This window comes from Podarcis cretensis, assembly GCF_951804945.1.
Source record: "Podarcis cretensis genome assembly, chromosome: 8".
Taxonomy (NCBI): domain Eukaryota; kingdom Metazoa; phylum Chordata; class Lepidosauria; order Squamata; family Lacertidae; genus Podarcis; species Podarcis cretensis.
Window position 1 is genome coordinate 30,696,432 of NC_137177.1, and position 12,851 is coordinate 30,709,282.

General features: G+C 47.8%; 1 protein-coding gene across 2 annotated transcripts in view; it reads left to right on the plus strand.

Annotated features, from left to right (window-relative positions):
• The first annotated feature begins 11,643 nt into the window (after window positions 1-11,643).
• Window positions 11,644-12,851, plus strand: part of TFAP2E (transcription factor AP-2 epsilon) — a 75,561-nt gene continuing 74,353 nt past the window's right edge. The window contains exon 1 of one of the 2 annotated variants that reach the window (XM_079987765.1): window positions 11,644-12,258. In XM_079987765.1, the coding sequence (XP_079843891.1) occupies window positions 12,211-12,258 (48 nt within the window). In that variant the 5' untranslated portion in view covers window positions 11,644-12,210. The remainder of the gene's footprint in view (window positions 12,259-12,851) is intronic. The other variant, XM_079987767.1, reaches the window with a different exon arrangement.

A 12,851-nucleotide genomic window follows, 5' to 3' on the forward strand; every position in this document is an offset into this window, starting at 1 on the left:
GTTCTTACTGATGTGTTGGTCTTGTTCACCAAATGGAGGTCTGCTGGAAGCAAGCATCGCCTTTCCTCTCATTCCCTCCTGTCATCCCTGTGAAGCAGAAGGGAGAGGGAGGGAGAGCCCTACTGTGTCAAATCAAAGGTTCCTCTAGTTCAGTCTCCAGCAGTGGCCAACCAGATGTCCTATGAAGAGTTCACAAGCAGGACATGGAGGTCTCAACCCTTTGCAGTTCATCCATAGCAGCAGTGATTCTGGACATGGCTAGTAGCCGTTGATGGGCCTCTCCCAAAGCAATACATATTAGCTACTGATCTTTAGTCTGCCTTGAAATTTGCTTTGATAAGGAATTTTCTGTGGTGTGTCTCTGGGTCGGGTGGCTGGAGTGCCTCCAAGGTTGGCTTGGACTATCATCCCTAACCCCTTGGCCATGCTTGATGGGAGTTAGAGTCCAGCCAGTCCATGGATGGCCACAAGCCCTGATCCAGATCCATCCGATCTGCCGAGTAGCAGCTCCCTACTGCGCACCTACAAAGTGAGGGCAGAGTGGTTGGAACTCGCTCAGCACTTGGGCAGCTTTATGAGGCTGGTGCCGGTTGGTTCTTCAAGCAAAATTCAACTTTATGGGAAGAAACGTCCTTTTACAAAGCAGGTACAGTCTTCTCAGTGTTCTGGTCACAGACTATTTCTTTCTCATTTATGCACTGGTGGTATGAAGTGTGACAAAAGGGCCACTGACACTCTTGGGCTCACCGGAATGACGTGCAGTTTCTCAGTGGCAGATGAAGGCAGCCATCTCCCATCCAAGCCTATAAAACCTTTTAAATAGCACTGCTCTTGCTCCTAATCACAGACCTGTGTGTACTTGTGAGTGCAGGAAGCACCGTGCTGCCTCTTTTCTGTCCCCCGATTGAGGGAAGTTCAAGCAAGGTCCTTTATTTCCCAGTTAAAATATTTTGCCTCAGTACCAGGAAGCACCTATGGGGTAGGCATTGTGGATGTGGGAGTTGTGGTTCAGCTGACGGGTTCATGGGATGTTAGGGAAGGGGTAGTACCTCTGGTGGGGGACACATCATGCTCCAGGGGTAGTTTGGCCACCATTGGTCCTCACCGTGCTCTCAGCTCTCACCTGTAGCTCCTAGGTGTCAAATGTGACAGCATCCACAGCTTGGGAACGGATTTGACTGGTCAGCTAAAGCAGGTAAGGGTAGCCAATGGGTCTCAAACCCATGGTAAGTTAGGGACTTCCCCTGCAAACAAAGACAGACACCGGCAGATAGAGTGGACAAGACCAATAGTCAAGTGAGTCAATGGTGAAGGAGGCGGTTTCTTCATGTGCTGTAGAGGGAACTAAGGGGCAGACAGCTGGGAAGCCTGGGAAGACAGCTCCTAAACCTCTGCTGCCTTGTGGGAGATCTCCAGGAGAGGAAAAGGCTAAGGAGTAAACCCTACACAAATCCAGAGTCTGTTCCCTAAGATGGTTGGGTGGCACCTTGTCCTCCACCTCCCAGCAGTTGCTTCAGCCAAGCTGGTGCCAAGTGTATTGCTCTGCTTTCCTTCCAGTGGTTCTCAACCTTTGGGTTCCCAGATGTTGTTGGACTACAACTCCCATCACCCCTGAGCTCTGGCCTTGCTAGCTAGGGGTGATGGGAGCTGTAGTCCAAAAACATCTGGGGACCCACAGGTTGAGAAAGGCTGCTTTAGATCACATCAGCGAGGCTGAGGGTTGTGGCCTTGTTATCTGGGCAACCCAGGACCTCCATACACACTTCCCAGGCTTGGTCACTTCAGTGCTGCTAAGACAGCAGTTTGACTACTCCTGGAGGTGCACTCCATTGTCTCTTGAGACAGATGGATTCCAACAATGGTTCAGTTGACTTCTCTGCCTTTAAGCTCTTACTCAAGCTGGTGGATGCAGCATCACAGTGCCAGGTGCTGCACTGGTACAACCTGGCAAAGAGCATCCTTGTTCCATGATCTTTGCCTGGAGAAGAGCCATAGCTCAGGGATTAAGCACCTGCTTTGCATTTGGAACATCCCAGGTTTGAGATCTGGCTTTAAAGGATGGGATCACCTTAGCCTGAGATCTAGGAGAGCTTCTGCCTGTCAGATTAGACGATGCAGCTGGGCGGATCAGCGGAATGGCTTTATAAAGCAGCTTTTATTTTGTTCGTAATGAAGATTCTACATGAATAACCAGCTCAAAGTGTATCTTTACTACATACCTGTCCTCATATCACTTCCTGCTCATGAGAACAGTGCTGCACACAGTCATGCCTATAATAACCTTTTTTAGGCTGCCTTTTCTAGGCTTGCAGTGTAATTTCATTTATGGGAAGGAACAACCTCTGAATCAGTTTAATAATAACCTTTTTTAGGCTGCCTTTTCTAGGCGTGCAGTGTAATTTCATTTATGGGAAGGAACAACCTCTGAATCAGTTTAATGTGTAAGGCGGTGTATGGCCCTGGGGGCAGAACTGGAAAACAATTCAAGAGGCAACAAAGGCTGCTATTGCCCAGGCAAATTCCCAGCCCTACAGGAAGCCTTGGCCATCCATTAAAGGACAACTATGGCAAGCTTGGGTGATGGAGTCATTCCACTACTTGGTAACCCTTTACTGTCCAGAACGGGTGGGAAGCCTGGGGAAGTCCAGTGGGCGCACAAGTTCCCCATCCCTGCTTTACATTTTTGCTGTCTCAGACTGTCTTCTTTTGCCCCCCACTATGTGTCCATAGAGGAAGGTAAACGGTGTTTCCGTGCGCTGCTCTGATTCGCCAGAAGCGGCTTAGTCATGCTGGCCACATGACCTGGAAGCTGTACGCCGGCTCCCTCGGCCAATAAAGCAAGATGAGCGCCGCAACCCCAGAGTTGGTCACAAATGGACCAAATGGTCAGGGGTCGCATTATCTTTATGTGTCCATAGGACATCTCACCGCCACAATGTCAGTCAACGTTGTGGCTATGGACATTTCTGGGACTAAAGGCTTTTCTCATTGACAGTATAATTCCTCTGCATCTTATTTTCTTGTTCTCTTGGGCAAGTCACCCTAGTGCTGTTATCAGAGATGAGTATTTCACATGAAGTATCAGCCCTGAGTGCTCACTGGAAGGACAGATCGTGAAGCTGAGGCTCCAATACTTTGGCCACCTCATGAGAAGAGAAGACCCTGATGTTGGGAAAGATGGAGGGCACAAGGAGAAGGGGTCGACAGAGGACGAGATGGTTGGACAGTGTTCTCGAAGCTACAAACATGAGTTTGACCAAGCTGCAGGAGGCAATGGAAGACAGGAGTGCCTGGCGTGCTCTGGTCCATGGGGTCACGAAGAGTTGGACACAACTAAACAACAACAACAACAACAATTTCCACATGAGTAAGACAGTACTTCAATAATAGTGAGAGCAAGTAGGTTAAGGAAACTTAACAGTGAGATCCGAACCAGGTCTGCTCAGAAGCAGGGATAGATGAATCTGTCAGTCTGTGGTTCTCTCATTTCTCCAGTCTTAAATTCATTTTTCCACATTTCTGCAGCAATCTGCATTAAGAAGGGAAAAAAAACCTTTTTACAATTTGTGTGCAGTTCTCCTAATAAGCACATTTTTGTATTTTGACAAATACACACATTTTTGCAAGCCATGCCTGCTACTATAATGCATTTATATCCACACTTTACCCCAATGTATGCATTTTTGCACACATTGCAAAATTTGGAAACACAGCTCTCCAGTCAAGCAAAGTGCCAATTTCAAAGGAAATTGTTTTTGGGAAAGTGCAAATTTGATAAGTTTGCCTTTAACTGTGAACTGAATCGAATTTCCCCCATATCCCCTACTTGGAAGTAAGTCTTGTTGGATTCTGTGGTGCTTAGTCCCAGGTAAGGAGAGAGAGAGAGAGAGAGAGAGAGAGAGAGAGAGAGAAGCTTTACTCTGAATAGTTGATGCATTGTGCTGATGGGCAGTAGAGAAAGAAAACACAGGGTACTTCTTAGGGTGTGCCACTAGGGGTCACTCTTATGTTAAAAAAGGGCTTGCCCTCTCTAAGTTCTGCTTGAGTCCCTAGAGTCACTCCTGAGATTTTTCTTACCCAGCTGTACATGATGTAGGTGGGCAACTTGGCTGCTCATATATTCAAGCCGGGATCTATGGATAAAGGGTTGTATACTAATAATAATAATAATAATAATAATAATAATAATAATAATAAATTGAATTACATAAAAAAAATTAAAAATTGTTCAGTAGCACCTTAGCTTCTTCAGATACACTGAAACAGAAGTCACCAGACCCTTATATATAGTGGGAGGGTGGGGTGGGTTTTTTCCAGAAGAGTAGTAGGAGATGGGAGATTGGCTCAATGGGTATGGTAAACCTGTAGACGACTGTTAACGACTGCAATTAGCCCTACAGGAAAATGCAAGCTATAGTATGCAGATGACCAAAAATAGCTTTAGCATGTGTAATGAGACAAGAATCCAATATCTCTATTCAGACCAAGTCTCTCCGTAGTTTTCAGTTTAGTAATAAGTTGTAATTCAGCAACTTCTCTTTCAAGTCTATCTCTGAAATTCTTTTGTAATAAGACAGCTGCTTTGAGATCCTGTATTGAATGTCCTGGGAGATTGAAGTGTTCTCCTACTGGCTTGTCTGTCTTGTGATTCCTGATGCCAGATATATGTCCATTTATTGGCCTGTTAGAGAGCTGAAGGGCACTGCTGGCAATAAATAATAATAATAATAATAATAATAATAATAATAATAAATGTTATAGAAAGCTCACACGTTTCACCAGAATCAGTACCTCCAGTTCCATTCCTGACAGGCTATGGAGAGCTTCTGCCTGAAGCTTCTTATAGCTCAGTCGTTGGAGCCTGATGCTCTTAATCTTGGGGTTGTGGGTTTGAGCCCCACGTTGGGTGAAAGATTCCTGCACTGCAGGCAGCTGGACTTGGGCTCCTCCTTTCCAACTCTATGATTCAAAGCAATGGTCCACCTGAGGCAGTTGTCTGGTTCTCTGTAAAGCAGCTTATATGTTTATATGGACACATGCCATCATAAAAACTGGTATGGTTTTCACATGGGAAACTGCACAAGCCTTCCCAGCCACCCAGCTACATTTATGAACACAGCCAGGAAGGTGCGGGGGGACATCATGGCGGAGGTGGCAAAGCATTAACCCCTGTTAACACAAGATGGCCATGGACACACTTGCTATCGCAGGCGCACTGGGGGTTGTCACAGACTCACTGGCAGAGGAAGGGGGTGCAGTGGGTGCAGTCTGCCCCTGGTGTCATGGGGGGGGGGTTGAGATCTGCCCCCTGGGATGCTAGCCCCGCCCCCACAAGCGGCTAGCCCCGCCCCCGGGTTCACAGCATGTGTGCTGCTCCAGGTGCTGGAGTGGCTAGCTCCACCTCTGCACAGACTGCATGGGAAGGATTTGCTCAGTGTTGGGCCTTTGGAAGATGTGCTATATAAGCATACACAACAAATACCCAATCCTGTCTCCTATTAGAAATATGTAACTGGGCCATCCCCAAGAATGTTTGTTAAGAGCATACAGTGGTACCTCGGGTTACATACGCTTCAGGTTACATACGCTTCAGGTTACAGACTCCGCTAACCCATAAATGTTACCTCGGGTTAAAAACTTTGCTTCAGGATGAGAACAGAAATTGTGCAGCAGCGGTGCGGCAGCAGCAGGAGGCCCCATTAACTAAAGTGGTGCTTCAGGTTAAGAAAAGTTTCAGGTTAAGAACGGACCTCCGGAACGAATTAAGTACTTAACCAGAGGTACTACTGTATTTACTCTTACGCCTTAGGCCAAAAGGCTCCAAGAATGGCTTTCATGCAATTACAGTGGTACCTCGGGTTACATACGCTTCAGGTTACAGACACTTCAGGTTACAGACTCCACTAACCCAGAAATAGTACCTCGGGTTAAGAACTTTGCTTCAGGATGAGAACAGAAATCGTGCTCTGGAGGCGTGGCGGCAGCGGAAGGCCCCATTAGCTAAAGTAGTGCTTCAGGTTAAGAACAGTTTCAGGTTAAGAACAGACCTCCAGAACGAATTAAGTACTTAACCCAAGGTACCACTGTAATTCAAACAAGACAGTTTCCTGTCTGGAGGCTTACAGCCTGAAGGATATGACACAAAAGGAAAGGAGGTGAGAGGGAAGGGGGGGGGGGGAGGCAAACTCTGGCACCAATCCTTTAAATTACATGAGAGTTACTCTATGTATGAATGAACGACTGAAATAGAAATGGGTTTGGGAGAGGAGGAGCTAGTCTACTAGTTCAACTAATGGGATCATCCTGCTTCTCATCTTTTCCACTGCTGCAGCTTGCTAACCTGCTAGTATGTTTTGTAATACTGTATTCAGATGGAACACAACAATTGCTTTGCTGGTGCAGACCAAAGATCCTTCTAGTCCAATACTGAGTTTCTGTCAGCAAGCAGTCTCTGTCACCTTACAAGTGGGATATGAAGTTGAGCATCTCCACCCCCATAGTTCAGCCGGGACACTGAGGGCCAGCTCCGAGGGCCTTCTGGCGGTTCCCTCACTGTGAGAAGCAAAGTTACAGGGAACCAGGCAGAGGGCCTTCTCGGTAGTGGCGCCCACTCTGTGGAACGCCCTCCCATCAGATGTAAAGGAAATAAGCAACTTCCTGACTTTTGGAAGACATCTGAAGGCAGACCTGTTTAGGGAAGTTTTTTTATGTTTGATGTTTTATTGTATTTTTAACATTTTATTGGAAGCCTCCCAGAGTGGCTGAGGAAACCCAGCCAGAAGGGCAGGGTATAAATAATAAATGATGATGGCGATGATGATGATGATGATGACGACTTCCTCCTGTTGTTCATCCCAGTTCAGGGATATCCTCCCCCTGTATATGGAAGATCCATTGCAAGTGGGGGCAGTTGTGACAAATCAGGATGAGCAGAGAAGAGTATTAGCTTTTGTTCTTTCTCATGGTCCACCTCTGCCTTTTTAAACAAAACAAACCACATCGCTGCATCTCAGCAGCCTTTCTTTCCGCACAGAGTCCCCCCCCCCCCCTGCATTGTTCTGACTTTTTCCCTGTAAAAAGAGAATTGGAATCATACACAGACTACTAGATGAGCAATGGGCTTTAAGAATTAGGTGGAAAATCCCTACAAAATATAGCATGTCTGATCCAATTTTAGCAAATGAAACAGATCTGGTGGAAAACAAATGCAATCCCACAGAACTTTCAGGCACTGTGTCCTTGAAATTCATTTTGGGTTGTCTTTGTTAGAGACAGAGCAGGAACCGGGGAGGGAGGGAGGAATAGCTCCTCTGGTTTCACTTCTACCTCCCCCCCCCCTGCCTCTCCCCCGCCCTGCTTTCATTGCTCCTTTTAATGCCATATTTAATAGAAATAAATTAGAATAAACAGTCAGCCCTCAATGTCTAAAGACAGGTGGCAGAGTAATATTAAAAGAAAGGAATAAAAATTCATTTAATGAGCATTGTTAATTAAACCTGGAATTCAAAGAGGCCTGAGTTGTGGGAATTCAGAGGAAAAATGAAAATGAAGGGAACAATCGCTCCAGGCAGGAAGAGTGGAATGAAATTAAATTTAATGTGGGATTCTGTTTGTTAATGTCTATCACACATCATAGTGTATTACAGTTTAAGCTAAAGTGTTTCCCCGCTCCCAACCCTCTTCACACGCAAATGACCCCCCTCCCATTTTTCAAGCAGGCAGATTTCTGGAATGAAGTGGACAGGCTAGTATAACAGCAGCTCCTGCCCAAAAACAGAAGCCAGAGAGGCCCAGAAAGAGAGGGCTGATCTCTTGACCACACCTGAGTAATTATTAATGGACCTTGGTTGTGTAGCAAGAGGCACTGTTTTAGGAAGGCTCCCAACTCCTGGTGTTTCAGACCATTTGCAATTATTCCTCAGAAGCATAATTATTTCTGATCAGCTCTCTAGTTTGACATACTGTTGTTACAAACCAGAGCTGGAGAACCTTTGGTCCTCCAGATACTATTAGACTTAGACTACAACTCCCATCATCATTGGCCTCGCTGGCTGATGGGAGTTGGAGTCCAGCAACAGCTGGAGGGCCAAAGATTCTCCCCACATCTGCTGTAGTGTAAAGAGAAGTCCACAAAACGTGGTGGGTTCTGGTGCTGCACGACTCCAACTCCCACCATTACGGATGGTGGAAAAATTATATTCACATTTTAAGTGGAATGTATCAAAACTGCACTTTCCAAAACATTATGAAAAGCAAAACATAGCCATCTATTGAAAGCTGCACTTATCAGAATTTCAGCGGAAGGATGCCTTTGGCTAGGCTGTGTGTATGTTCCCATTCCACACAAGCATAGAAACAACCAGGTTCCATATTCAGTATGAAATTCCTGAGAATCTCTTTTCTTTTTAAAACCATCTAGCTCTCATGGTTGCAATCATATGCTTGAGAGTGTATGGACAATGCCTGGCTAAATCTCAAAAACCACAGAGTTGATTAATTTTCCGGTGGTCAACAAGTGGCCTGCATAGTTCCTTCTCCCTTCCTGTAATGAGCAGAAACAGAATAAATAATGTGAACGCAGGTGGCGCTGTGGGTTAAAGCCTCAGCGCCTAGGACTTGCCGATCGAAAGGTCAGCGGTTCGAATCCCTGCGGCGGGGTGCGCTCCCGCTGCTCGGTCCCAGCGCCTGCCAACCTAGCAGTTCGAAAGCACCTCCGGGTGCAAGTAGATAAATAGGGACCGCTTACCAGCGGGAAGGTAAACGGCGTTTCCGTGTGCGGCTCCGGCTCGCCAGAGCAGCAATGTCACGCTGGCCACGTGACCCGGAAGTGTCTCCGGACAGCGCTGGCCCCCGGCCTCTTGAGTGAGATGGGCGCACAACCCCAGAGTCTGTCAAGACTGGCCCGTACGGGCAGGGGTACCTTTACCTTTACCTATGGTTATACAGATTTATCTAATTTGCATAAGGTTGCAGAATTCAGTTTTTCTTGGTGCAGATTATTATTTTTTTAATCCCAATCAGAGTACATGTAGGCTTGTAGAGGTAATCTTATAAGAGCCATGCAAATCCTAAAGTGGACTCCACTTGAAAATCCTTAGAAAATCCTCTTGGTGATACTTTCCTTAATAGGCTTCCATCATCTTCCCGTTGCTCCCCAAACACTTTGGCACGCCAGAGCATTTTGGTCTGAAAATTAGGATGGGGAATGGTTTGCGGTTTGCTTAATCTCCTCCAATAACAGTTTTCATCCACAAGTGCAGGGAATTTTTCCACTTCCATTTGAGTCTGTATCCCACGGAGCCCTTACTGTACCACCAAATATTGTACCACTACCACCGAAACACAAAAGCAAGAGGAAAAGGTGGGAGGAAAGGGAGCAGGCAATAATGATGACCAATGGGAAACACCCAGTAAAGATGGCATGCAAACATTGTGGTGGAGCTGGGAATCTAACAAATACTTATTATTTCTAGTATTATATTTATATAGACTGCAAGAATATCAAACCTATCCATTCTTAAGGAAATCAGCCCTGAGTGCTCACTGGAAGGACAGCTCCAATACTTTGGCCAACTCATGAGTAGAGAAGACTCCCTGGAAAAGACCCTGATGTTGGGAAAGATGGAGGGCACAAGGAGAAGGGGACAACAGAGGACGAGATGGTTGGACAGTGTTCTGGAAGCTACCAGCATGAGTTTGACCAAACTGCGGGAGGCAGTGGAAGACAGAAGTGCCGGGTGTGCTCTGGTCCATGGGGTCACGAAGAGTCGGACACGACTAAATGACTAAACAACAACAATTATATTTATATTATTGTGCCAATATAGCTTGGGGGGGATGGGCAGCATACAATCCTGCATTTGCTATTCCTAGTCTGGTCCATTGAGCTGCCTGGGCACTGTAACAGCCAGCATTTAGCTGGTCATAAGGGGGAGCAAATGCTTGATCTAGCCCCACTCCCAGCTTCTTCCAATCAATGATATTGAAGTTTAGCAATCCACCTTATCTAATTTAGGTCACAGAGAGAGAGAGAAACGGTGTGGCGGAGTTATCAGAGTGTCAGAACAGTGCTGCAACAGACTAGCATTGCCTACATCTCTGGAAGAGACAAGTGTGCTTCTGAGCATACTCAAAGTACCTGCCACTGAGGCTGTGCGCACATTTACCATTTATTCCACTGCCAGTGCTCTGTTTGATTGATTGCTAGTTACCATCCCTAGGTATTCCTGCACTTTCTTGATGATTGCTACTGATGGATGATATACCGCCCCTCAGACTAGCTTCTGGCACAGTTAAGATGAGGTGTGTACATTTCTGGCAGCTGTTGCACATGCTCAGATAACAGCTTCACTGAACATAAGTTTGGTACAGGAAAACAAAGCAAGTACAGTACAGTGGTACCTCTGGTTAAGAACTTAATTTGTTCTGGAGGTCCATTCTTAACCTGAAACTGTTCTTAACCTGAGGTACCACTTTAGCTAATGGGGCCTCCTGCCGCCGCCGCACGATTTCCGTTCTCATCCTGAAGCAAAGTTCTTAACCTGAGGTACTATTTCTGGGTTAGCGGAGTCTGTAACCTGAAGTGTCTGTAACCCGATGTACCACTGTAGTGTGTATAGGAGCCAACTCCTAGGGTCTGAGGTCACTTCAGCTCCCCCACCATAAAATACTTGAGGGGCCCAGCCCTGGTGGTGTGCATCAGATGAAGACAGTCTGCTCCCTCTCTGGTGTTTACAGTCAGTTGAAAATGCAAGTGGAACTGGTGCTGGTGTGCACATAGCCTGAGAACGTGGGACTCTTAATCGCAAGGTCATGGGTTTGAACCCTACATTTTCAGGATGCAACACTGGGCAAAAGATTCCTGCATTTGCAGGGGGTTGGACTAAATGATCCTCGCGTGGTCCGTTCCAACTCTACCATTTATGATTCTATGTCTGGAATGTGTAGGCGGGGCTAAGAAGTTAGTGGGTGTGTCTTCTGGACCATTCTGAGTCAACTCTGCTTCCCTAGTGAGGGCTGTTCTCTAAGCCACGACTATAGCAGAGATGGGGAAGCCACAGGCAGGGAGCGGAGAGCCAAGCCTCTCCATCTAGCCCTCAGGACTCTGCCTAGGCCACTCCAGCTACAGAACTACATCCCTCCCCAGTCCTGCCTTGCACACTCCTTGAGCGTTGTTGCCTTGCTGCAATGTGTCCTTGGAGCCTGTGATACTTCTTGCGCAATTACCCCTGGAGTGTGAACATAACCAGCCTACTATACAAACATGAAAGGAGGAGAGGCGGAGGCTTTATGTTCGGTGGGTGGGGAGCAACAAAACCTCAGTTAGTTATTTTTATTTATTTACTTGATTTAGGAAGGACAACTGCCCCCCTTGGCTACGCCCATGGGGCTTTCAATGGCTACCAGCCATGCATAGTGACTCTGCTCTACCTCCACAGCAATGGTTCTGAATACCAGTGAGAGGCTCTTGTGTTCGAATCCTGCTTGCGTGTTTCCCACAGGCCACTGTGAGAACAGGACGCTGGATTGGATGGGCCATTGGCTTGATCCAGCAGCTCTTCATGTCTTGCTCTGCTCGTTTTTGCACAAGGCCCCTGGAAGGCACCTAAACCCACCCAAGCCCACCCCCACCCCCCAGACATCTACTCCTGGCCTCTTGGCTTCCTCTAGGGTTTGTTAGGGTTTGTTTTCAACTTCCACAGCAGCAGCAGCAGCAGCCGCCCAAGAGAAAGGGTGGTGTAAGGAGAGCGAGAAGTCTGGATTGCACGATCGCCACGAAGGCCGACCTGTCTCTCTGCTCCTTGCAGCCAGAAATCTCTCTCGCAAGTGTTGCTCCGAATCTGGGGAGGGGGGCGGCTGGCTGGGCTGGAAGAGCCAATATCCCCCCGCAGCACCCAGGAAGAAGGGCTTAAGAAGAAGAGGCCTCCGAGGTGCCAGAGCAGCTGCCGCCCCCTCGGAGTTCCGCGCAGCCTCTTGGACTCTGAGCGTCTTTCGAGGGGGGCTGCTCCGAATCGCCTCCAAGGTGCAACTTTCCTGCCCACTCAGACACACACGCAGAGAGAGAGAGAGAGAGAGAGAGAGAGAGAGAGAGAGAGAGGCTCGCCCGAATCTCACAGGAGTGGCAAGACGGAAGGAAGGAGGCAGAGGAGAGCTGGGCTTGGGGGTGTCCCGTCTCCACCGCTTTGCGCTTCGTACCTTTGCACCGCAGGGATGCATTGGAAGTCGGGCAACATCAAAGAGGAGCGCTACTACCTGCAGGTAAGCAAGCAGGACGCATCCTGGCTGGGTGCAAAGCCCCCCTTGCCTAGCTCAGCAGCCACGCTGGCTGGACGCGCAAGGCAAGCGCGCCTGCGGCCGGTGCGAGAGGTGAGCAGCTTCCTCGAAAATAAGGGGCGCAAAGCCTCCGGTGCGCGTGCTTCCTCGGAAGTAAAGCGCCGCTGCACGCAAGCCGGCTTTGTACCCGTGCAAACCTGCAGCAGACGATCTGGGCTGTTAAGGCTGGCGGTTTTCGTTCTATTTGCAGCGGAACTCTCATTTAACGCTCGTTGTCCTCCCTGGGTTTTTGCTTGGGAGTCAGCTCCACGTATGTTCGCGGGGGTTATTTGCACGTAAGGGTGCCAGCGGGTAGGCACGATCCCACGGGAGTAAATTCCCTTGAGGTCAGACGGACTTACTTCCGAGGAAACATGCACAGGCTCGGGTTGCTGCTCCAGATCCTGTACACGATTCCTCGGAAGTAAGTCCACTGAGCTCAATGAGACTTTCTCACAAGCAAGTGGGCATAAGATGAAGGATGGAGGCCCGGCAACCTGCCATGGACTTACTCGAGAGTCACTGGCGCTTAAATTTAA